The 26,128-nt window shown below is 39.1% G+C and overlaps 1 protein-coding gene across 1 annotated transcript in view; it reads right to left on the bottom strand.

The window, feature by feature from the left end:
- Positions 1–445: 445 nt before the first annotated feature.
- LOC117249254 (receptor-type tyrosine-protein phosphatase beta) overlaps positions 446–26,128 on the bottom strand; it is a 48,298-nt gene continuing 22,615 nt past the window's right edge. The window contains exons 17-40 of the mRNA XM_033614776.2: positions 24,682–24,829; positions 24,331–24,600; positions 23,806–23,975; positions 23,304–23,454; positions 23,059–23,159; positions 22,531–22,696; positions 22,165–22,446; positions 18,566–18,844; positions 17,316–17,465; positions 17,017–17,156; positions 16,500–16,636; positions 16,306–16,412; positions 16,106–16,211; positions 10,541–10,621; positions 9,290–9,307; positions 9,073–9,154; positions 8,227–8,317; positions 6,318–6,394; positions 6,098–6,232; positions 5,166–5,288; positions 4,893–5,056; positions 4,509–4,644; positions 2,217–2,337; positions 446–2,021 (exon numbers count right to left, since the gene is read on the bottom strand). Of these exons, the coding sequence (XP_033470667.2) occupies positions 1,999–2,021; positions 2,217–2,337; positions 4,509–4,644; positions 4,893–5,056; positions 5,166–5,288; positions 6,098–6,232; positions 6,318–6,394; positions 8,227–8,317; positions 9,073–9,154; positions 9,290–9,307; positions 10,541–10,621; positions 16,106–16,211; positions 16,306–16,412; positions 16,500–16,636; positions 17,017–17,156; positions 17,316–17,465; positions 18,566–18,844; positions 22,165–22,446; positions 22,531–22,696; positions 23,059–23,159; positions 23,304–23,454; positions 23,806–23,975; positions 24,331–24,600; positions 24,682–24,829 (3,258 nt within the window). The 3' untranslated portion in view covers positions 446–1,998. The remainder of the gene's footprint in view (positions 2,022–2,216; positions 2,338–4,508; positions 4,645–4,892; positions 5,057–5,165; positions 5,289–6,097; positions 6,233–6,317; positions 6,395–8,226; positions 8,318–9,072; positions 9,155–9,289; positions 9,308–10,540; positions 10,622–16,105; positions 16,212–16,305; positions 16,413–16,499; positions 16,637–17,016; positions 17,157–17,315; positions 17,466–18,565; positions 18,845–22,164; positions 22,447–22,530; positions 22,697–23,058; positions 23,160–23,303; positions 23,455–23,805; positions 23,976–24,330; positions 24,601–24,681; positions 24,830–26,128) is intronic.

Below are 26,128 nucleotides of genomic sequence, written 5' to 3'. Positions count from 1 at the left end.
AGCTACAGTAAACAGCACGAGTAAGAAATGCCATGTTCATACCACACAGCATTTTTGTCTCTTCCAACAGTCGCCATGTCAGATTAGATGATTGTGGGGTCATAAAATCTTTACGTAACTCAGCCGACCAATATGACAGACTACATGTTGGACCACGACCAATCACACCCGGTCATCTTTCACGACATGTGTGATGTCATCAGGTTATTTGTGTCCTATTTTTATTACTTTTACTATTATTTCAGTCACTGTGTTTGTTCATGTGCCAGCTGAACTGTTACTGTAGTAACGTAAAAAGTGCCACCAGGTGGCAGGGCCTACATTTGAAGTACGGTCCACAAACTATGCAAGTCATTGAATCCTCCACAGGAAGTTGCTGCAAATGTTTCACAATAAAAGCCTATTTAGAAAATGAAGGGATTCTCTCAAGAAACAAACATTAACATAATTTGGCAGTTGTTTTAATAAGCACTTAATAATCCAGTTTACAGTGATGTGACAGCAGGTCGTTAAAACTGCATTACATTCTCATTATAGGGCTGGATGATATATCAATAAAATATATGGATATTTATCTTTATGAGTATAACAAACTTATTCTAAAATCATAATATAATCAAACTAATTTTGCTAGTCTTTATTATAAGATCACATCATAATAATGTTGAATAATTGTCCAGTCCGATATTTCTCCATGATTAAAAAACAAATCATTATATCCTCAGAAATGAATCCATAAAACAAATGACGATTTAAAAATCCTCCAGCAGTCGAGACAAACAGAAAGAAAACAGGGTTCACCAAATATTTAATAATATTTAATCATTTTGGACTTGCAAGTGTGAGTTTGTCATTGATGTCAAAAGTTTTAAAAACACAAAATCAGATTTATTTTGTTCAGACTGCTGTGATCATAAAAAAAATCCACAGACTCCTCAAATATTTTAACAAAATTGCACAAATTTTCCAGATATTTTCACAGCAAAATCAATATTTTAATCCCAGCAAGTACATAAACTAAGGGAAAGAGGGAGTTCCTGTTTTGTATTCAGACTTTTATTCAAAATGTTCTAAATTCATTAACAAGTTTATGAAATAATGTGATTATATATGTTTATGAGTGTTTGTATTTTTAGAAATGAACAAATGTCACAGTAACTTAAAGTCTGAATACAGCAGGTTATACTTTATGCAGCTACTTGACATGTGTTTTTATAAATGACACACCGAAAATATCTAAAAATCGCACAGCATAAAAATGATTGACATACAGTTTATATTCAGTAACATATATATAAAAAAAGGAGTATTACATCAATATTTACATACAGCAATATGTGTAACGTTTTAAATAAACAGCTTATATGGAGCAGTGAGTGAGAACATACAGTTATAATCGAAAAAATAGATGGCTCTTTCCTTCCCTGTGATCGGTCAGTTATAATGCTAGCAAACATCAGATGTCTTTAATAACCACCAGCAACCTGAGATCAACCCGTGTTTCCCTTTAACACTTAAGACTATCGTTAACCGCATTAACTTAAAGGATTCGTCTCAAAAATTAAAATTTTGTTGGGACACTTTCTTTTAAAAAGTTGCCAACAGGTCACAAATTGAACAAAATATCAATCAACAATAGAGTTTAGCCAATAAAATAAGCTTCCCTGTAGTCACAGCACATAACAGGTACATTTCCTGTTAATTAAAATATGTTCTTTGTGTCTTGTTTTTCCTGTAGTTGTGTCAGCATTAAACTTCCATAAACTGGTCACACTTACAGTCTGACAGTAAGTCAAGAACGTGATCTAAAAACAGGGATACTGAAAATCTCTCACATCATTTATGTGTCATCTTCACTTTTATACATTTCTGTATTTTTCTTGTATTGTGTGATGTGTAGCTGATGCTCTGTGTTAACTCAGATAGTTTTGATAATGTCAGAATGAGCTAACGTAGCATCGTTTCTTCTCTATTGATCAAACGGATGTCATCGTCTCTTCAGCGTCCGGTGTAGATGAAATCTGAGGAGAGACCAACAAACAGAGTTTTAAGGTCAGTAAAAATGCTTTGATGAATATAGTTAAGTTAAAATATACTGCAAGTCTTTACAATTTAATCTGTGAATATTTTGTTTAGTGTGTGGTTACATATTTACTAAAGTAATTAGTTGAATGTGTACTTTGTGATGTTACAGTGAGGTTTTGAGGTTGTCTCACCTCGGTAGTACTCGGGGTTGAAGTTTTCGTAGATGGGGTAGAGAGGGTTCTCCTGTTCACTGCGATGTTTCCGGGCTCTCAGGACGTCCCGCACACACTGGTGCAGGAACGCATACTGGCACTGAAGCACACACACACAGGAAATGAGTTATAAAGTGTAATGGCTATGATGATATTTAGGATTATTATTAAAATTTTGTCATTACTGATATTCTGAAGGAAAAAAGTGTTACATGGTTTGGCCCCATAATTATTATTTTTTTAATCCTAGTTTGGCACTTTAGTCACTGGTGTTTTAGCCTTAGTTTGGTCCTATAATTACTTGTCTTTTAGCCTTAGCTTGGTGCTATATTTACTGTTATTTTAGCCTTAGTTTGGTCCTATAGTTACTGGTGTTTTAGCCTTAGCTTGGTCCTATAGTTACTGGTGTTTTAGCCTTAGCTTGGTCCTATAGTTACTGATGTTTTAGCCTTAGCTTTGTGCTATAGTTACTGGTGTTTTAGCCTTAGCTTGGTCCTATAGTTACTGGTGTTTTAGCCTTAGCTTGGTCCTATAGTTACTGATGTTTTAGCCTTAGCTTTGTGCTATAGTTACTGGTGTTTTAGCCTTAGCTTTGTGCTATAGTTACTGATGTTTTAGCCTTAGCTTTGTGCTATAGTTACTGATGTTTTAGCCTTAGCTTTGTGCTATAGTTACTGGTGTTTTAGCCTTAGTTTGGTCCTATAGTTACTGGTGTTTTAGCCTTAGCTTGGTCCTATAGTTACTGATGTTTTAGCCTTAGCTTTGTGCTATATTTACTGTTATTTTAGCCTTAGTTTGGTCCTATAGTTACTGGTGTTTTAGCCTTAGCTTGGTCCTATAGTTACTGGTGTTTTAGCCTTAGTTTGGTCCTATAGTTACTGGTGTTTTAGCCTTAGCTTTGTGCTATAGTTACTGGTGTTTTAGCCTTAGCTTGGTCCTATAGTTACTGGTGTTTTAGCCTTAGCTTTGTGCTATAGTTACTGGTGTTTTAGCCTTAGTTTGGTCCTATAGTTACTGGTGTTTTAGCCTTAGTTTGGTCCTATAGTTACTGATGTTTTAGCCTTAGTTTGGTCCTATAGTTACTGGTGTTTTAGCCTTAGTTTGGTCCTATAGTTACTGGTGTTTTAGCCTTAGTTTGGTCCTATAGTTACTGGTGTTTTAGCCTTAGCTTTGTGCTATAGTTACTGGTGTTTTAGCCTTAGCTTGGTCCTATAGTTACTGGTGTTTTAGCCTTAGCTTTGTGCTATAGTTACTGGGGTTTTAGCCTTAGTTTGGTTCTATAGTTACTGGTGTTTTAGCCTTAGTTTGGTCCTATAGTTACTGTTATTTTAGCCTTAGTTTGGTCCTATAGTTACTGGTGTTTTAGCCTTAGTTTGGTCCTATAGTTACTGATGTTTTAGCCTTAGCTTGGTCCTATAGTTACTGATGTTTTAGCCTTAGTTTGGTCCTATAGTTACTGATGTTTTAGCCTTAGTTTGGTCCTATAGTTACTGATGTTTTAGCCTTAGTTTGGTCCTATAGTTACTGGTGTTTTAGCCTTAGTTTGGCCCTATAGTTACTGATGTTTTAGCCTTAGTTTGGCCCTATAGTTACTGGTGTTTTAGCCTTAGTTTGGCCCTATAGTTACTGGTGTTTTAGCCTTAGTTTGGTCCTATAGTTACTGATGTTTTAGCCTTAGCTTTGTGCTATAGTTACTGGTGTTTTAGCCTTAGTTTGGTCCTATAGTTACTGATGTTTTAGCCTTCGTTTGGCCCTATAGTTACTGGTGTTTTAGCCTTAGTTTGGCCCTATAGTTACTGGTGTTTTAGCCTTAGTTTGGCCCTATAGTTACTGGTGTTTTAGCCTTAGTTTGGCCCTATAGTTACTGATGTTTTAGCCTTAGTTTGGTCCTATAGTTACTGATGTTTTAGCCTTAGCTTTGTGCTATAGTTACTGGTGTTTTAGCCTTAGCTTGGTCCTATAGTTACTGATGTTTTAGCCTTAGCTTTGTGCTATAGTTACTGGTGTTTTAGCCTTAGTTTAGTGCTATATTTATTGGGGTTTTTTTAGCCCTAGCTTGGTCCTATAGTTACTGGTCCTGGTCTTTTCGCCTGACTGGTCCTATATTAAATGATGTTTCAGGCCTAGTTTGCTCCAGTTGTTGCTGGTGTTTTACTAATGTGGTCAAATATAAACATATAATCCTAATGTTAGTTGTTTGGGTTTCAGAAAGAAGAAACAGGGAGGCAGGGTTTGTGTGTGACAGAGTGTAGCAGTGTGGGGGGAGTGTACCTCAGTCTGGACCATGTGTTGGCGGTGCAGGCGGAGGTCAAACACACAGCCGTACAGGTCAATGTTTCCTTTAGAGTCCAACTGCTGCAGAACCCGATCCAAGGCGATGAACGTCCCCGTACGGCCAACACCAGCACTGACAAACACACACACAGAATAAACTGTAAAGCAGCATATCCTCATTTAGAAGAGGCTAGAAGATTTTTACTAAATAATTAAGTACATGACTATAGAAATAGTATGTGTTTTGTTGGTTTGATTAATCACCTAATCGGCTAATTGTCTCAGCTGTTGTTGACTCCCAGTGAGGTTTTTTTGTTGGACTCTGGTAAGCTCAACAGCACAAAGGTCCACAGAGGTCACACTCACACTCTTGTGTCCTACCTGCAGTGCACGATGGTTGCTCCGGTGCTGGGTGATCGGTCCACGTAGTCCCGGACCGTCCTGACAAACTGGATCAGGGACTGGGTGCTCTCTGGGACTCCATGATCGGGCCACACAGTGTAGTGGAAGTGACGCAGCACCCGAGGGTAAGTGCAGCTGCTCTCCTGTCAGGATTAATTGATTATATATTAATAAAAAATGTATATATAGCTTAACTATCAGGAGACAAAGCATCAGTGCAGTGAGGTACAGTCAGAGATAAAGAGCAGGTACCGAGGTAATCTTGAACTCTCTGATGGTCCATTCAGGCAGGACGGACTCTGACAGCATCTGAATAACCAGGTCACCGTAGTACAGAGGCTCTCTGTCTGCAGGCCAGTACTGATCACACTTCACCTGCAACACAAAAATTCATCCTTCACATATTTAAATACTTTTCAGTAATACAGTTCCTTCATGATGTTTTTAAATGTTCGCTCTGTAACATACAAAAAAGACCCATTTATTCAGTTTTAAAGTTGCATATTTTTTCTTAATCATATCATTGTAAACTGAATATCTTTTATGATGCTTTCACACCTGCCCTGTTTGGTTCGGTTCAAACTAACTCAAGTTTGTTTGCCCCTTCAGTGCAAGTTGTTTGGGCAGGTGTGAACACAGCAATCGCAATAGCAATGGTTTACCTAAAATGAACAATGCAAGCAATATAGTACACGATGACAGTGCTAAAATCAACCTGTTAAACAATCAAAAATAGTCTCTGATCAATAAAAATAGGTGTTATTAGCATCCACAGTAATTTATTTTATTATGTCAATATTTAGTGTCCTATAAACTTGCTGTTAATCTGTCAGAAGTAACTTAAAAGCTTGATAAAAAGTAAACGTTGGAAAACTGTTCACTTCTTACTCAGGCTGCAAAATGATGGTAACAGCTACAGATGACAGCAGATGTTTTATCTAAAGCTTTTTATTCTTTTGTTGGCTTCTTGTCTTGTCTTCTCATCTGGGGATTAAACGAATTTCCAGCAAACTGTCTATTAAATTTTGATATTTATGTACTGCCCCCCCAAAACAAACCATGGAAATGGTCCCATATTGAAAAGGCTCCAGATATCAGAGTCTGGCCTGTTGATGTTGAGATATTTTACTCTTGACCAGGACAATAAAACAAAGAGACCCAAAATTAAACTGTCAGTGACTCACCCGCCCCTTCTCCACACACTGCGTCACCATGACGACATTGTAGACGCCGTGCTCCCACACCATCCGCCAGAAATCGTCCTTAGTGCCGGGCAACGGGCCCTGGGTGGCAATGTACTCCCTGCGGTAGTTATTACCCTGCACACACATGTAGGAGAGAGATATTAGCACTGTGTGTGCAAGTGTGTGTGTGTTCAATATGTGTGAGTGTGTGTGAACGTACAGGTATGTAGCTGGCATTGATGTAGTCAGAACAGGGGTCGTCCTCCAGGTACGTCAGCTTCACTCTGGTAGAATCATCTACAGAAAACACACATTATTTATTTACATGAGTTTAATAACGTACAGTTAGTTGCTAGTTTGCAAAGTCTTAGTGTTTATTGTAATCTGCTTTGTTAAAGCACAGGTTTAAGGCTTTTAATGTAATAATTTAGAAGCTAAAGATGTTTTAATATTTATTTCTTAAGCTGCTAAATGTTCCACTTTGACTGAGCTGAAATGAAACGAGTGATTAAATGATATATTTTGGTGGTTTGAGTTGAAGGTGTGAGAAAGAATAGTATCAGTAACATTGTTAACACTGTGCTACATTACAGAGAAATACAAACCGTACTAATGAACCTTCATTAATATAGGCCTATATTTTATCTCCAAGTGCACGTCACACACTGAGCGAGCCGCCTGTTAATGACGCTGTGGGCTAATGGGCATGTAGCTACTTCCATGTTTCAGATGATACGTCATGTTTGTAGTCGACCAATGAAGATGAGTTTACATATCACCTTGGGTTCGTCCTTCACCTTCTCAAAATGATCCCACACTTTGGATTTCCTGCCCGACATGTTATTAACTAGCCTGTGGAATAACCGCAGGTACCAGCCCTGGAAATTAACCTGACTCCTGTCTGACTGCTGAGCGTGGACACTTCCTGTGTCTGTCCTTTCAAATGATAGGTTTGGATTTATTGACAAGGCACAGCTCCTTATAGAGTTTCACATGTGTTTGAATAATGTAACATCAAACTCTCTCAAAGCTCCAGCTGACATTTTTAAATCGTACTTTTGGTTGGGCTAACAGTTTGAACCCCAAATATATTTAATGTACAAAAATATGAAACAGAGAAAAGCTCCAGTTAAATAATTGTTTTAAACTAACTCGTCCGCTGCAGCAAACTAACGACACTCAGCTTTCTTCTTCTAAATGACACCAGCTCTTATCACGTTCAACAGCTTTTCAGAGGCTTTTATTACTGTAAGTGAGAATATTTGTTTAAATGTGAAGAGGTTCAGCTATGACTCACACACACTGAAGAGGATGATCCATTTTACTATATGACTGCGTGTGTGAGTGTGTGTGCGTGCATGTGTGAGAGATTAATTATAGAGCTGTAAATTTATCACCTCAAGTCACAAATTATATTTTTCTGTTCGTATAGAAAATTGGCTGCAGTTACACATGACTGACACTTAATTACTTTATTCACACTGTGATACTGATGCATACACAACTCTGTAACACACACACACACACACACACACATACACAGATGTCAACTCCTCAGTCAGATTGAAAAACACAGTATTGTGTCATTTTCTGTAGCCATAATTAAATAGAAAATTCTAAACTAATCTTTGAGCATTGTTGAAGCAGAGATTGCAGCGTTTGACAGACACCAAAGAAGAAGAGAAACAGACAGGAAGGAGAATTATGATGGCCGTTATTGAGTTAAAAACAGAATGATATCTAAATATATGGTCTTTTAATTTAACTAAACTGCATTTCCTGCTGCAGCACGAACCGTCATCTGCATGTTAAGTTGTGTAGTTATTAATGTTTTATCACCTCGCGGCTCGACCCACAGACTGGTACATGGCTGTCGCCATGGGAACACGTGCCGTCTCGTTCATTAAAGCTCTTAACAATGTCATCATTATAATGATTTTCACATTGATTGATCAGTTTATTTTTTTCTCACTGAGGGACTCGATGGCAGGAGACTACCTCTATAACTTTGTTATCATAAAATGTATTTCTAGGCTCAATTTATGTCATTTAAGTTTTATATAAATACAGTTTATTTAATGTTAATGATTCGAGAAAACATTTAATCATGCAAACATGTAACTACTAACATGGCAGGATGTTGTTGTAGCGGTTCTTCCCTCGGTTCTCCGGCAGTCGGGCGACGTCCATCGTCTGGTTGCGTCCGACATCCTTCAGATCCTGAACAAACAAGAGATGATTCAGTGAGTCTCAAGTATTTTGACTTTAAAATTAAATTTCTGAATGTGTTTTTTTTTATATTCAACAGATGAAGCCAAACTTCTGAAGTGTGGAGTGCCGTCTGAACACCAGCAGCAACCAGAGGTGACATGCAAGTGTATTTACTCAAGTATTTCCACTTTATGCTACTTTCTTCTTCTCCATCTCACGAGTCAATATTGTATTTCTTACTGCGCTACATCTTTTCAGGGGTAAGTTTTTCCTCCCCTTTCTGAAAACCATGTATCTCCAGATGTGTTGCTGTTGACTGTCTGTGATAAACTGAAGGAAGAAGTGTTCCTTTATGTGTTGAGAAAATTCTCTTCCTTCTGAAGCCGAATAAACTCTTTAAAAACCCTTTTAGATCAGCTGGAAAAGTAGTCGTCACGGAGCGAAAAACAAGATGTTTTTTCTGACTTTTTAAGCCCAGTTCAGACCAAAGATTCACAACAAGACGATTTGAAACAGGCAGATACTTGTAATGCTCCATTCTGCAACGTTATAAAAACCTGCTGCTTCACACCAAGTCACCACGATTAAACTTCCCAAAAGGATATAAAGGAGCTTAAATGAGCACAGTCTTAAAGTATGTTGCATTTTACAGCTGTAGATGTTTAAAAACATTTTACTGATAATACATACTTTTACTTAGGAAAGGTTTTGAATGCAGTGAAACAATTTGCTGTAACTAAATCTGATCACAGAGCAACTTTTACCTCAAACTCCTCAGACAGCAGGTAGTTGGAATCGGCCTGCAGTTTGGTCAGGTGGGACTCAAAGTGACAGGCTTTGATCGGACTGGACAGACAGACAGATATGAGTTATGAAAACAGACATTGTTTGAAGCCAATAACAGATATTTCCAACAGTTTGAATATTTTGGTGTTAAAATAACTATCAATTAAGATCTGGTGCAACAGAAGAGATTCTCACCTGGTGACTCGACGATTGCTGCAACAAGAAGAAAGACAGTCAGTTTATATTTAAGCAGTTATTACACAGGCAGGTTATGAGTCATGTGTCACAGAGTTAATAGTTTTTAGAAAGTTTAGGAGTTAGATTAATAATTATTAGTCTTTTTTAGACAGGTGTAAACATGTATATTTATGTGGTTATAAAAGGTCACAACAGAGGGCATTTTAATTCTGGAAATGTTAACCAGACAATCAGCAGGTATACAAATTATAATTCTCGATTTATTAGAGTGATGTAATGTTTTGTCAGCATTGTAATTACTTTATCTTTTATATTTTTTAATATTGTGTAATTATGCTGCATAACAAAATGACTTTGTTTAAAACATTTGTCAGTGTTTGAGCCTTCACTGAAAACAAGAAAAAACTAATGAAACAAAATTTTCAGTCACAATTTGTCAACAGTCATTTATTAAAATAATTTAAGCAGCAGACACAACATGTAGCAGCAATCTGACAAAAATGTGAAATATTTAAAAAAAAAAAAAAAATTAATTAATTAATTAATTAAAGCCCAGCCAATATATTTGAGGTTTGTTTTTTTTTTTTTGAAACAGGATGATATATTGGCAGATGTTTAATTAACACATTTTATTTGTGCAGTCTGTTAAATATTATCTTTGCAAAAACATTTTTAATTGTTTGATTATAATATTGTTCAAAAAGTGGAAAAATTGAGAGTTATTTTCAACATAGAGTAAATTTCATGATTGTGCTGTCCTGTGAGGCATCTTTTCTCCAAAGTGCTAGAAAGCTTTTGAAAAACATAACAGTATATCCAAAGATATATAATCATTTTTTATTTGTACAGTCTGTTAAATAACTTTTTTCGGGTGTTGATGTTTTTAGAAAAATGTAGACATTTTGAATGATTATTTTTAAACATATAGGAGTAAATTTTATGAATGTGCAGTCGTGTTATAAGGACAACTTAAAGCTGTTATGAAGCACAGAGAAGCTCAGAAATCAAAACTTAATGAGTCGTGATGAACACATAAACATCTGCACACAAACAAACAAACAAACACACACTCAGGTTATTAAACAGATGCTGTGTACTGTGGTGTCTGAGTGATGAGGTCATCTGAGAGAGAGACAGTACTTTTGGAAGCTAATACCTCACACACTCACATATTGGACGTAGGAGGTATTGAAAATGAAACACTTTCTCACACACATACTGGAGAAAAATAATTACACACTCAGTTACCTCCTGACACCCAGGTATAATCCTGAGGCCGGTACTTCTTTCCACATATTCATCCTCACCACTGGATTCTCCTGAACAGCCCTGCACACATAAACACACACGTACAGATACACATTAGAAAATATCTGCACCAAACAAACTGTTTAGAGTACCTGTAGACATAGCTGTTGTTGGGAATATTGTAGACAGATTTTTTTGTGATAATGTAGCTCCGGTTGTAGTTTTTACGGTCCTAGTTTTAGTGATTATATATATTTAATGTATGCATTTAATAGCAAGAAATACTCCAATATGGTTAACACTATAACATGCATTTTTATTACATACTATACGATGACTTTGTTTGACATACCATACTGTGACTTTTTTTTTGACATACCATACTGTGACTTTTTATGACATACCATACGGTGACTTTTCCGACATATTATACAATGACTTTTTTGGACATACTATATGATGACTTTTATGTACATACTATACTATGACTTTTTTGCCGTACTGTTCTATGACTTTTTTGACATACTATACTATGATTCTTTTGACATACAATACTATGACTTTTTATGACATACCATACTACGACTTTTTATGACATACCATGATATGACTTTTTTGACATACTATACTACGACTTTTTATGACATACCATACTATGACTTTTCTTGGACATACTATACTATGACTTTTTTTGGACATACTATACTGTGACTCTTGACATACTATACTATGACTTTTTCGACATACTATACTATGATTCTTTTGACATACTATACTATGACTTTTTTGACATACTATACTATGACTTTTTATGACATACCATATTATGACTTTTTATGACATACCATACTATGACTTTTCTTGGACATACTATACTATGACTTTTTCGACATACTATACTATGATTCTTTTGACATACTATACTACGACTTTTTATGACATACCATACTATGACTTTTCTTGGACATACTATACTATGACTTTTTTTGGACATACTATACTGTGACTCTTGACATACTATACTATGACTTTTTCGACATACTATACTATGACTTTTTTGACATACTATACTATGACTTTTTATGACATACCATATTATGACTTTTTATGACATACCATACTATGACTTTTCTTGGACATACTATACTATGACTTTTTCGACATACTATACTATGATTCTTTTGACATACTATACTATGACTTTTTATGACATACCATACTACGACTTTTTGTGACATACTATACTATGACTTTTTCGACATACTATACTATGATTCTTTTGACATACCATACTATGACTTTTTTGACATACTATACTATGACTTTTTATGACATACCATATTATGACTTTTTACGACATACCATATGACTTTTTTGACATACCATACTATGACTTTTTTGACATACTATACTATGATTCTTTTGACATACCATACTGTGACTTTTTTGACATACTATACTATGACCTTTTTTGGATCTTCTTGTGTATTTTTTTCCCTTTGTTTTTGATGTTTTAATCACATACTGTACTTTTATATCATCTCAGTCAGACATAAGCCTGGAGGGGATTGTACATTTGGTCATGTATTTCTGAGTGAGTGAGTGTGCGTATTCATCTGTCCGCAGCTCATCTCACAAACTAATGGACCAAGCAGCTTCATATTTTGTGTGCACGTGTATGACTATGCTTAAGGACGTCTTGTGGTTGTGATGATTCATAATAGTTTAAACGTGTTTTAATTGACTGTTCAATATCATCATATCCACCAGGTTCAGCTTTGACCCTGTTTTGTACTGTTCACCACAGGGGGTCAATCTCACACCAGGAGCATTTCAGAAGCAGAGGGTTATGTCTGCCTGTTTTTGTAGACTTACAGATTTGTTTGATTTGGTCACTTCTCCTCTTATCTTCTACTACTACTATCTTCTGTTATTACCATATGTCATTAAGTAAGCAGAATGTGTAGTTAATGGTTTCCTTCTCTCGTCTGTTTTAGTTGTGTTTATCGTTGTTATTTCCGACCCTCTTGTGCTGTAGCCTGCTCACAAAGTTAATAGACTTCAAAGTCCAGTTATGAATCCATGGATGGAAGATTTCTAGCTGTCTTTAAGTCATTTAAAACACATTAATCCTCACAGACAGTGCCTGTTAGCAGGAAAATTCAATCTGCTCTGTGCAAGGCGCCGTGGCTCTGTCAAAAAATAGACGAGGCATGTATTTTTATTAGCTTCTGAAATGTACTGTGACGTGCTGCTAAATTACAGGAATTGTCTAGAGTGGCCACTATCAACTTGGTGCAAAAGTGCACTTTACTGAGTGTACTTTTCTTGTTGCATACTTCGTTTTTTGTTTTTTTTTTTATGACAGTGGCGGGTGTTTCTGCGTTCTTTCTCAAATCCACAACAGTCTCAGTGCTCTGAAGATAGTGAAGATGGTTGTGGATTTAAGGAAGCAAGCAGCCCCACCCACCACTATATCTCTGTGTCATCTCCCTAGTTGATGCTGGACCTTCAGTGGGAGCTGAACATCGGCACCTTCATCAACAACTTACTGCAGCAGCAAAGACAGTGGTGCTCTTGTACACTGCCATCATCGAGTCCATCCTCAACCAATTACGCTGCTGCCAAGGACGAGCAGAGTGCAGCGTATCATTCACTTTGGGGAGAAAGTGATTGGCTGCAATCTGCTGTCCCTCCAGGACCTGCGGCAGGCAGGGAAGATTGTGGTCGACCTCTCCCACCCTGGACGCAATCTCTTTGAACCACTCCCCTCTGGCAGGAAACGGTCCATCAGGACTAAAACCTCAGGCCACAAAAAGTTTCCTTTCATCTTCAGCAGGCCTCATCAAAGACCTCCACTGATACTGGGCTCTTTGGACATCTTTTAGACTGTCATCTCTGTACATGATGGGACATAAATTCTCTGTACAGTATAATGAGATCGTGGGCACATTCTTTGGACAATATTTTGAAAATTCCTGGACAAAACTGATCAGCACTTCATTTTAAAACAAATACATTTCATGATGTTTTTGTTTTTAATGCATCAAACTGTTTGCAGGATTTGTTTTAATTTTTTACTTCCCGTTATACACCAAGCATTAAGACAAATTATTTGTTTTTGAAAACCTATTTGACAATACAATACTTAGACACAAGATGTCATAGTATAGTATGTCGTCCGAAATGTGATAAAAATGTCATAGTATAGTATGTTGTCCAAAATGTGATAAAAACGTCATAGTATGTTGTCTGAAATGTGATAAAAATGTCATAGTATAGTATGTCGTCCAAAAACTGATAAAAACGTCATAGTATGTTGTCTGAAATGTGATAAAAATGTCATAGTATAGTATGTCGTCCAAAAAATGATAAAAGTCATAGTATAGTATGTCGTCCTAAATGTGATAAAAAAAAAGTCATAGTATAGTATGTCGTCCAAAAACTGATAAAAATGTCATAGTATAGTATGTCGTCCGAAATGTGATTAAAAAAAGTCATATGTCGTCCTAAATGTGATAAAAATGTCATAGTATAGTATGTCGTCCGAAATGTGATAAAAAAAAGTCATATGTCGTCCGAAATGTGATAAAAATGTCATAGTATAGTATGTCGTCCGAAATGTGATTAAAAAAAAGTCATATGTCGTCCTAAATGTGATTAAAAAAGTCATAGTATAGTATGTCGTCCAAAAACTGATAAAAAAGTCATAGTATAGTATGTCGTCCGAAATGTGATAAAAATGTCATAGTATAGTATGTCGTCCGAAATGTGATAAATAAAAAAAAGTCATATGTCGTCCTAAATGTGATAAAAAAAAAAAAGTCATATGTCGTCCTAAATGTGATTAAAAAAGTCATAGTATAGTATGTCGTCCAAAAACTGATAAAAAAGTCATAGTATAGTATGTCATCCGAAATGTGATAAAAATGTCATAGTATAGTATGTCGTCCGAAATGTGATAAATAAAAAAAAAGTCATATGTCGTCCTAAATGTGATAAAAAAAAAAAAGTCATATGTCGTCCTAAATGTGATTAAAAAAGTCATAGTATAGTATGTCGTCCAAAAACTGATAAAAAAGTCATAGTATAGTATGTCATCCGAAATGTGATAAAAATGTCATAGTATAGTATGTCGTCCGAAATGTGATAAATAAAAAAAAAGTCATATGTCGTCCTAAATGTGATAAAAAAAAAAAGTCATATGTCGTCCTAAATGTGATTTAAAAAGTCATAGTATAGTATGTCGTCCAAAAACTGATAAAAAAGTCATAGTATAGTATGTCATCCGAAATGTGATAAAAATGTCATAGTATAGTATGTCGTCCGAAATGTGATAAATAAAAAAAAAAGTCATATGTCGTCCTAAATGTGATTAAAAAAGTCATAGTATAGTATGTCGTCCAAAAACTGATAAAAAAGTCATAGTATAGTATGTCGTCCAAAAACTGATAAAAAAGTCATAGTATAGTATGTCGTCCGAAATGTGATAAAAATGTCATAGTATAGTATGTCGTCGGAAATGTGATAAATAAAAAAAAGTCATATGTCGTCCTAAATGTGATTAAAAAAAAAGTCATAGTATAGTATGTTGTCCAAAAACTGATAAAAAATGTCATAGTATAGTATGTCGTCCGAAATGTGATAAAAATGTCATAGTATAGTATGTCGTCTGAAATGTGATAAAAATGTCATAGTATAGTATGTCGTCCGAAATGTGATAAAAATGTCATAGTATAGTATGTAGTGCAAAAACTGATAAAAAAAGTCATAGTATAGTATGTCGTCCGAAATGTGATAAAAAATGTCATAGTATAGTATGTCGTCCGAAATGTGATAAAAATATCATAGTATAGTATGTCGTCCGAAATGTGATAAAAATGTCATAGTATAGTATGTCGTCCAAAAACTGATAAAAAAGTCGTAGTATAGTATGTCGTCTGAAATGTGATAAAAATGTCATAGTATAGTATGTCGTCCGAAATGTGATAAAAATGTCATAGTATAGTATGTAGTCCAAAAACTGATAAAAAAGTCATAGTATAGTATGTCGTCCGAAATGTGATAAAAAATGTCATAGTATAGTATGTCGTCCGAAATGTGATAAAAATATCACAGTATAGTATGTCGTCCGAAATGTGATAAAAATGTCATAGTATAGTATGTCGTCCGAAATGTGATAAATAAAAAAAAGTCATATGTCGTCCTAAATGTGATAAAAAAAAAAAAGTCATAGTATAGTATGTCGTCCAAAAACTGATAAAAAAGTCATAGTATAGTATGTCCTCCGAAATGTGATAAAAATATCATAGTATAGTATGTCGTCCGAAATGTGATAAAAAAAAAAAAGTCATGTCATCCTAAATGTGATAAAAAAGTCATAGTATAGTATGTCGTCCAAAAACTGATAAAAAAGTCATAGTATAGTATGTCGTCCTAAATGTGATAAAAATGTCATAGTATAGTATGTCGTCCAAAAACTGATACAAACGTTATAGTATAGTGTGTCGCCCTAAAAGTCCTAAAAAGAGTCTCAGTGTTTGATGTGTGTTTGCGTGCACTCACACTTTGCGGAGTCTCTGTCTGTAGACCAGCAGAGAGACGACAGCCACCATCATTCCGATCAGGAACATCCCCGCACTCAGACCCTCTACGACGCCACCTAAAGGCTCTGATACACAACAACACACAGTCAACCCCTCGCTAGATACATGCATGGTGTGTGTGTGTGTGTGTGTGTGTGTGTGTGTGTGTGTGTTACTCACCTGACTGTGTCCTGAGCGGGGCGGACAGGTAAGTGTCGGTGAAGAGCGGCTGAGGAAACTCTCGGTGGTTTTCATCAAACAGTCTGGTGAAAGCTCGCACACTAAGCCTGAACACACACACACACACACATACGTGTAAATACACACTCCACAAACTGCACATGGAGAATTGTGTGTGTTTGTGTGTGTCATACCTGTAGGAGGTTTTGGCTTTCAGTGGCCCGTCACAGAAGCCACCATAGCTGTCGCTCAGGTAGAGGTCGTCGTCATGGTAACGGTCACAGGTCCCGCCCAGCCGATCCCCTCCAGCCCCGAGGTTCACCTCCACCACCTGATCAGATATTGACTGAGTAAGATTGATTTGATACACACAAAATAAAAACACCAACATGTACAAACAGATTTATATCTGCAGTGATATTTACAGAGTTGTATTTGGATGATTTGTTAAAAATTTTATTACAGGAATTATTGTCCCGTTGTTATCGAGGTGTTTTCACTACATTTATTTCTAGTGCTACAGAAAATGTTGAAAAATAAATAATATATATATATATATATATATATATATATATATATATATATATATATATATATATATATAGTATGTCCCTCACTCAGCTGAGCTGAGATAAGGATTTGTTGTTAGTGTTAATTTGAGTTTGAACACTGTTAGCTATCAGAATCTTAAAAAGTCTCTTCTGAACTCACCTGTCCGCCGGCGGTCTCTGTGTCCTGTGGACAGCGGCTGGCGAAGTAGGCGGTCTGATATGCTCTGACGGAGGAGTTACTGATGTAGTCGTGGTAGGAGGGCAGAGGGTGGCGCTGCTCCGGCTGCAGCATCTCATTGGCTGTCAGGAGAGATAAGAACAGTCAGTGGACCAGCTGACCGTGTTTCAATACAGTCTGACCTAAAAATCCTGCTGACAGTCGGTCAGTTACAAACTGAGCTACAACAAAGACGTATCATCAGTGGATTCACGTAAAGTATTTAAAATGTGTGTTCGTACCGTCAGACTCGGCCACGATCACAGCGAAGTATCGCACGGCTCCGTTGGCGTCACTGAACCAGGAGCAGTTGAAGCGAAACAAGATGGAGGACGACGTGACCTTCGACGTCTTCTCACTGACACAAACACTAGAGGGCGGGACTGGAGGGCCTGAAGGAAACAGATTAGACTAATCAAATAAAGAAAACAGCAAAACTTTATTTCATCTCATCGTAACTTTATTTCTGTTTGTTCATTTGTTGTAACTCCTGTTTTTATGTACCGCCCAGCTCTGTGTTTGTTATTTTGTCAATAACGGTCATAAAAAAGTAAAGATTAAAATTATGAGAAAGCAAAGATTTAAACTTCTAAGTCACAATTTATTATCTCTGTAGACATTAATTTGACGACAGAGTCCAAACAGATGAACTGTCTCAGCTCTCTGTGTGTTTCTCTTCTTCTTCTGCTCTCGTCTGTTTGTAGGTGAACTGTTACTAATAAAAAAACGTTCTTGGGGATTTTCTGGAGTCGTCGCCTTTTTTATTTCTCGTTCTTTTTCTGTTTGTGTCTCCCAGTCCAGTTGTGTCGGGATGATTTATATTTCAACATAGGCAGAGAGGAAGAGGAGAAGAAGAAGGAGGAGGAGGAGAAATGGACGTGAAGAGAGGAGCAAAGAAAAGGGTTGTAAAGAGAAGAAGGAGGAAAGTTTTCAGAGTGTTTTGGGGTCACAGAAACTTTTTAAAAGAAGTTCAAACTTGACCTGGTTTTAGTTTCATAGTTTTATTGTGAAGTGGAGATCACTGCCTCAGTCACCATATTTTAACAGACATTGGTTGTTACTAAACAAACCAACTTCCTGTCTGCGGCTCTCAAATACACAGTTAGTTAGTTTCAAGATTCACCTTAGAATTCTGTGACGTGACCCCACTAACAGCAGGTGTGAACTTAATATAACTCATTCATTTTCCGTAACCACTTATCCTGGTGGGGGTCGCAGGTGTGCTCGAGCCTATCCAAATAAACTGGGATTATTACTTATTTATTTAATCTGTAAAGTGTTGATGCTGTGACCTCGTTTCATCACTGACGAGTTGTTTTGACTAAGAACAGGAAACAGACTTTAAAGTTAGTGAGTGAATCCTGCTGCTCTGCGTCTGTGTTTAAATAGGACAGGTGGTCATCTGGGACACACACACAGCTTTTATTTAAACATCAGACTCAACTACAGCACCTGAGGGTGTGTGTGTGTGTGTGTGTGTGTGTGGACTCACGGTCTATCATGGTAACAGTGGTGTGTGTCGCTGGCAGACTCGTCTGTCCGGCTGACGACACTCTGACTGTCACCGAGTACTTCCTGTACGCATCCAAGTGGTCCAGTGTTACCGCGGTGACGCCCTCTGCCAGCCGCAGCACCGAAGTCAGCTCCCCGTCGTCATGGCGACGACACTCGACCTCGTAGGAGTCGAAGTCGGAGAGGGGAGGCGACCAGGAGCAGGACAGGGACGAGGACGAGAGAGGGTAGCAGTGGATGGACTTTAGAGGGGACGGACCTGAAGGAGGAGAGGAGACAAGGAGAGGAGGCCAGGATACAAGGACAGAAAGGAGTGGAGGAAACAAGAGTAGAGGAGACAAGTAAAGGAGAGGAAAAAAGGAGGAAAGGAGACGATAGGAGAGGAAAAAAAGAAAGGGGAGAGGAGAAGAGGAGAGACAAGGAGGGAGGAGAGGAAGCAAGGAGAGTAAATGAGGAGTCAGGAGGAGAGGAGACAATGAAAGAGGAAGGGGATGCAACAGAGGAGACGAGGAAACGAGAGGAAAAAAGGCAAGGAGAAAGGCGAAAAGAGGAGGCAAGGAGAGGGCAGAGGAGACAAGGAAAGAGGAGAGGAGAAAGAGGAAACAAGGAGAGGAGACAAAGAAGGAAAAGAGGCAAGAGAGGAGACAAGGAGAGGGCAGAGGAGAGGAGAAAAGAGAAAACAAGGAGAGGAGGCCAGGATACAAGGACAGAAAGGAGTGGAGGAAACAAGAGGAGAGGAGACAAGTAAAGGAGAGGGAAAAAGGAGGAAAGAAGACAAGAAAGGAGAGGGAAAAAAGAAAGGGGAGAGGAGAAGAGACAAGGAAGAGAGGAGAGGGAGTGAGGAGTCAGGAGGAGAGGAGACAATGAAAGAGGAGGGCGAGGCAACAGAGGAGACAAGAGGAAATGAGAGGAAAAAAGGTAAGGAGAGAGGAGGGGCAACAAGGAGACATGATAGGAGCGGAGAGGAGAGGATTTAAGTAGAAAAGAGAGGAAATGAGGAGTCAGGAAGAGAGGAGACGAGAAAAGGAGACAATGAGAGGATAAAATATAAAAGATAATAAGGAAACAAGGAGAGATGAGATAAAGAAGGGAGAGGCAGAAAGTGAAGGAAAAGAGTGGAGAGGAGAGTAGGAAGGGAAATGAGATGAGTGAGGAGAGGAAAGGAAGGAGAGAAGGAGATGAGATGATGGAAGAAAGGAAAGGAGGAGAGTAAAAAAGAAAAAGGAACAAGGACAGAGGAAAGGAGAAGAGAAGTAAGGACAGAGGGAAAAGAGGGACAGGTAAAGTAAAGCAGAGGAGATAGGAGACAAGGAGAGAGGGTAGGAGAGAAGGAAGGTTAGTACATGCCCAGGTAACATTTCTTTTTGCTGAGTCACAGTTTGTCTTTTTCACAGGAAGGTCGAAACTCAGCATTTAAACTAATGAGGTGACGTCTGCGGAGCGATGAGTCTGCGCTGGAGGAATATTTGTCCCGATGAGACGATAAAAGTGTCTCCTAACAGGATGATGAATGTGACACAGAGGACACAGAGACCAAGGTGAAGGGGACATTTGTCTTTTTCTGGCTCGCAGCGAACTGAAGATAAAACCTGATGAATTCATACCAAAATATCTCTTCAGGCGTTTGTGGAGAAAAAATGGGCTCGTCCAAAACATGAGCGTTAAAATAAAGTTTAAAGATTCACTCCCAGATTTTTTATAGTGTTCTCAAAAACCTCCACATTTCTTCTTACAGTTTAATTTAAAGGGACATAGTTCATTTGTTGGGGACTATTTTCAGTGGCGGATTAATCCACACTTTGTTTACTGTTGGGTCTTTAAATGACATTTGTTGGCACAACACAGCACACAGACTCCATCTGCACCACTGAAACTTTGTCTGCTCTTCTTCCTCCTCTAACTGTGTCTCAGTGTCTGACTCGTCTCTTTGGCCGACCTCAGCTGAAAGAAACCAGGTCACTGTGCACATATTTATAATGTGTGATTTTATTTACTCCTTCTAGCGATCAGTTTGATCCCTGCAGCCAAACAACCTCACAGAGAAACAGAACGTGATTAAAAATGGATTCAGAAACAGACGGACGGCAGAGTGTGTTCTCATTTCACTGTCAGACTCTTTGTTATGTTTCCATCTGGTGGTGAGAACGAGAAACTCCACCCTGTCTAATGCTATGACCCACGTCAGGCCCTTTTCGTTCTGCATTGCTGTGTTCTTTTCTCTTGTTTCAAATGTTGGGAGTTTAGATCAGAAACTTGTCTTTTGTTTCACTCATAGAGCAACATTTCATCCACCACATATCCATCCATCCAGTTTGGGTTGTTAAAGGGATAGTGCACCCAGAAATGAAAATTCAGCCATTATCTACTCACCCATATGCCGAGGGAGGCTCAGGTGAAGTTTTAGAGTCCTCACATCACTTGCAGAGATCCAAGGGGAGAGGAGGTAGCAACACAACTCCACCTAATGGAGGCTGACGGCGCCCCAGATTCAAACGTCCAAAAACACATCATTGAAACCACAAAATATCTCCATACTGCTCGTCCGTAGTGATCCAAGTGTCCTGAAGCCCCGACATAAAAAGTTGTTTGGAAAAACCTCATTTGAACTCTGTTTTTAGCCTCATTGTAGCCTGTAGCTCTGACTGCCTCTCTGGGCACCGCGCTCATGTGTGAGCAGTATGGAGATATTTTGTGGTTTCAGTGATGTGTTTTTGGACGTTTGAATCTGGGGCGCCGTCAGCCTCCATTAGGTGGAGTTGTGTTGCTACCTCCTCTCCCCTTGGATCTCTGCAAGTGATGTGAGGACTCTAAAACTTCATCTGAGCCTCCCTCGGCATATGGGTGAGTAGATAATGGCTGAATTTACATTTTTGGGTGCACTATCCCTTTAAGCCAGTGTAGAGCTACAACCGACCTCTGCAGCCAAGAAGGGCTCACTTTTGGTGGGGTGTATTTCCTGGAGCTTCAGGTCATAGTAGGTGTTTCAGAGCACAAGTGTGAAGATGTGGTTTTTGCGGTGAAAAGAGTTTCAATACCAAAACCCGCAGCAGCAGAGTTCATGTCATCTTTCCTTCCAACAGAATCAAAGTAATGGGAATATTTCCAGCTGCTAAGGTAAAAAGTGTTTCCATCTTTCAATCTAGCTTGCTGCTTTGTAACGAGCATGCGCAGCACTTAATTATAAGTAATTAGTTACACTACTCATTACAGGAAAAAGTGGTATCAACACAGTCCCAATGCTGGTCGCTGGCGAAGGTTATCGCTAGCACGAAGGCATAAAAATAATGTATATACAAATCAAAATAGTTGTAATTTGACTCAGATTCTTAAAATGATCTGAGTGAAGCTCTGTCCCACAGAGGTGTGATGCATCCACCTGAGAAAACAGAAAAATCTGCTCTTTTGTTCTGAATTAACGAGATAATAAAGTCGAGTCAGGTTAGCTTAGCTTAGCATAAAGACTGGCAGCAAAGGGAAACTGTTAGCTATTTGCCCAAACTTCAGAACAACACCTGCCAACACCAACAACGTCTTTCTATAAAAATCAACATCTGTATATTTCAGACTGTCTCCACCTACTTGTCCTGACGTTCCTCTGGATTGGCTGGCTCCTGACAGAGGGCCCGCCCCTGGCCCCGCCCCCGCTGACAGTCGCCACAGTGAAGTTGTACTGTCGCCCTGGGAACATGCCGCCCAGGATGCGGCTGGTCAGGTGCGTCTGTGTGACTGACAGGCGATCCGGAGGGCTCCACTGCACGCTGAAGCTGTCGTAGTCCCCGGAGACGGGACCGGACCACATCAGCTCTATCGTGTCATTGGTCGGGCCTTGTTTGACGGACAGGTGGGTGGGCGGCTCCGGAGCTGAAACGAAGAATGGAAACAATATTAACTCAGCTTATAAATACGACTCTTCACTCTGTGTTTGTGTGTTTCTATTTCAGTTACCGGTGCGTCCGAACGCTGAGATGTTATTGGTCAGTTCCCCGCTGTGTGTGATGACCTCAGCACGGTACAGCCTACCAGGGGTGAGCCCGGAGAACACGTGACTCGTGTGTTCTGGCCCAAGTGTCTGAGTTCCCAGAGTGGCTCCAGAGGCATCGTACAAAACCACCTGAAACCAGACAGAGTGAACAGGATTTATGTTACTTATATCAGGCTTTGCCATTCATTCATTCATTTTCCATAACCGCATAGACACATAGAGACAGACAACCATTCACACTCACATTCACACCTACGGACAATTTAGAGTCACCAATTAACCTGCATGTCTTTGGACTGTGGGAGGAAGCTGGAGCACCTGGAGGAAACCCACGCTGACACAGGGAGAACATGCAAACTCCACACAGAAGGGCTCGTCCACCCTGGGGGTTGAGCCGGGAACTCTCTCACTGTGAGGTGACAATGCTAACCACTGCCCCACCATGCCGACTTTAACTTGCTTAATCACAATAAAATGAACGAATGATGAACCTGATAGCTGCTCCAGCTGCCCTTTCCGTGCTGCCAGCTGACCGTCACTCTGTCTGTCCGTCCTGAACTCTGAACCTGAAGAGACGACACTGAGGAAGGAACTGCAGAGCAGAACAGAGAGAAAACATTAAGGACGAGAATGATGAATAAAAAAGGACAGAATCCAAAGATCATGTAACCATCAGTACTTATTATATCAGTAACAATAATAATACTCATAACATGATAGTAATGAACGCACTGACCCGTTCTGGCGAGCACTGAGGAGTCGCTGCTCATGCCTCTGCTCCAGCTCACCACCTGCAGTCTGTACAGACTTCCTGCTCGCAGGCCGGAGAACACACAGCTGTCTGCAGCTGGACCCACTTTCTGCAGGTCCAGCGGCTCGCCCACTGCCTACAGCACACACACAGCACATCACATCATTATATTAAATATATATGTGATATTTCTTACACACAAACTTGTGATAAACTGAAGGTCAGAGTGTTCCTGTATGTGTTGGGAAAATTCTCCTCCTTCTTAATCTAAATAAAAACCCTCTGGGATCAGCTGGAAAAGTCGTCACAAAGCTGAAAACAGGCTGTTTCTCTGGCTTTAGAGATACATGGTTCTCACAGGACGGGCACGCTACAAACATATTTTAGACCATGATGCATCGCTGTAGATTAAACTACCCAACAGAATATAAAGGAAATAAATTTTAACATAAGCAAAAGATGAAACTGATGAAATATTATAACCCACCTGGTGATGCTCCTTCCTGCTTTCTGCAGCATCCTGATTGGTTGTCGCCTCGCTGACGCTGTAGAGTGACAGGTCGTAGATGTCGACGTGGCCGTCAGAGGGACGCCAGGTGAAGGAGAGAGAGGAGGTGTTGGCTGAGGTGACGGTCAGATTACTGACTGCAGCCGGACCTGAAACACAGACAGAGAGAGGAATGTAACAATTTATTGTTTGCTTCTGCATCTCAGAGTTCAGAAGTTTTGATATAAAATAAAAACAACAAAAACTGAACAGCTGTTATTTAGTCTTTTAGGTTAGATGGCCAAGGCGAAATGTTTCACTTCCAGTTCGCAACTGGAACCTGTTCATGGAAACGCACCTATTTCTTTTTTGCAGCATTTCAAAAGTTCACTTCAAATTCAGTTGACAACTGAACCGAAACACGACTACGTAGCCCCAAAATTTCCTCCTGATAGTTGTGTATTTAAGAAAAATCTGAGTCACATGTGACAACTGTTTGTGCTGTATTGTAACGTAGTGACTTACGAGTTTGTCCCTCCGCTGTAGCCTCCAGTGACGGGACTCCGCCGCTAAGCGTCGCCACCTTCACTCTGTACCACTTCCCTGATGTCAGACCCTCCAGGCGCTCGCTCCGACTCTCCACAGAGACCGACCGATTGGCCACAATAACGCCAGCCTCGTCCAATAACTGCAGGCTGTAGCCGTCGTACACGCCCACCGGCCTCTCCCAGCTGACGGTCAGACTGTGGGTGGTGTGGTCGTTGTCGGCCTGCAGGGCGGTGACTCTGGCCGGAGCTGAACACGACAGACAATTATCATCAATATTAACACAGTCTTTTCTTAAATGTAAATTAATCAAATCGGTCAGTGTCGTACCAGTTCTGCCAGTGGCCCTGTTGCTATTGGTTAGCTTCCCACTCAGTGATTGGATGGTGATGGTGTAGGCGTTGCCTGGGATCAGATCAAGGAAGTCCAGGGAGGTGACATGTTTTGGGACAGGGCGAATCTCTATGATGACGCCATCCTTGAGACAGGAAGTGACAACAGCATATACATAAACACATCATCTCTTAATTCATCCATCGTCTGTTCCTCTATCCATTATAAATAAATCCATCCGTCATCAAACACCTATCCATTCATTGTCTTCATTCATCTTTTTCTACTTCAAGCTCCTGTGGTGTTCCACAGGGATCCATTTCAGGCCCAATTTATTTCATTTTTTTTAGACACCGTTCTTCCACAGGGGGCAGTTTTTCAAAAACATTTCTTATTGTAGATACACAGACGACACGCAGCTGTATTTTCCTCTTGAAGATGGGTAAGTCATATGATCTGTAATCATCTCTTACACCTCCAGGATGTTAAATGTTGTGAAACGACAGTTATTATTTGTAATGTAATATCTCATTTCTGCTCCCAGGAGTACCACAAGGGAAACAAAGGAATGTACTGCCGTGGATGGGGGCAGCAGCAAAACATATTTTACACACCTAAAAATATCAGTGTCAGTTTAAGTATATGCTATATATAAAACATTTTCACTCTCCCTGTCCACAGCAGTGCATTGTCGAACAACATCTATTATAGGTAATACAGCGACTATGGATAAGTACATTACACGACCCCACTTCAAAAGATCCAAATTAATCCCTTAAAACAAGATTTAAAGTAGTGAGAGGTGGGTAAAAGTAAACTGTCCACAGTGTGCAAGCAGAAATGAGATGTCACATTACAGGAGATAAGTGCCATTTCACATTTAACATCCTGGAGACAAAAGAGATGATTAGAGATCATGTGATTCGCCGGGCTTTATGAGGAAATTAAAGCTGTGTGTAGTCTGCGTATCTATGATGAGAAAAAGAAACCACCTCCTGTGGAAGGACACTGTATTAAAAAATTCAATAAATTGGGCCTAAAATGGATCCCTGTGGAACACCACCAGAGCTTTAAGGATTAAAGGATCAAACCAATGATAGACAAGGGACTACTTTATTCTGCAAGGCAAAATTACAGTTCTTCTCACTGGAGCTTTAACGAGAGCGTAGATGGGCAACTGAAGCTGTTAATGGCTTCTCCGTCTAAAAGGGTAATAAGCTGAAAATATTCTAAATATAGCATAAACTTAAACTACTTTTGATTCTTTTAAGTGGCTAAAATTCATCTTGCTGCTGCCCCCGTCCACAGCAGCACACTGCTTAGCTTTCATGGCAGTACTCCTGTCTGCTTCTCCAAACTGGGGGTGTATCAGCTGCTCTCTACTAAAGGTAATACACTTATACAACCCCATTTCATAACATACAAACTATTCCTTTGAGACTCC

The sequence above is a fragment of the Epinephelus lanceolatus genome, chromosome 23 (genome assembly GCF_041903045.1).
Source record: "Epinephelus lanceolatus isolate andai-2023 chromosome 23, ASM4190304v1, whole genome shotgun sequence".
Classification (NCBI taxonomy): Eukaryota; Metazoa; Chordata; class Actinopteri; order Perciformes; family Serranidae; genus Epinephelus; species Epinephelus lanceolatus.
The sequence above is the reverse complement of the archived record's forward strand: the minus strand, read 5'-3'. Positions and strand labels throughout refer to the sequence as shown.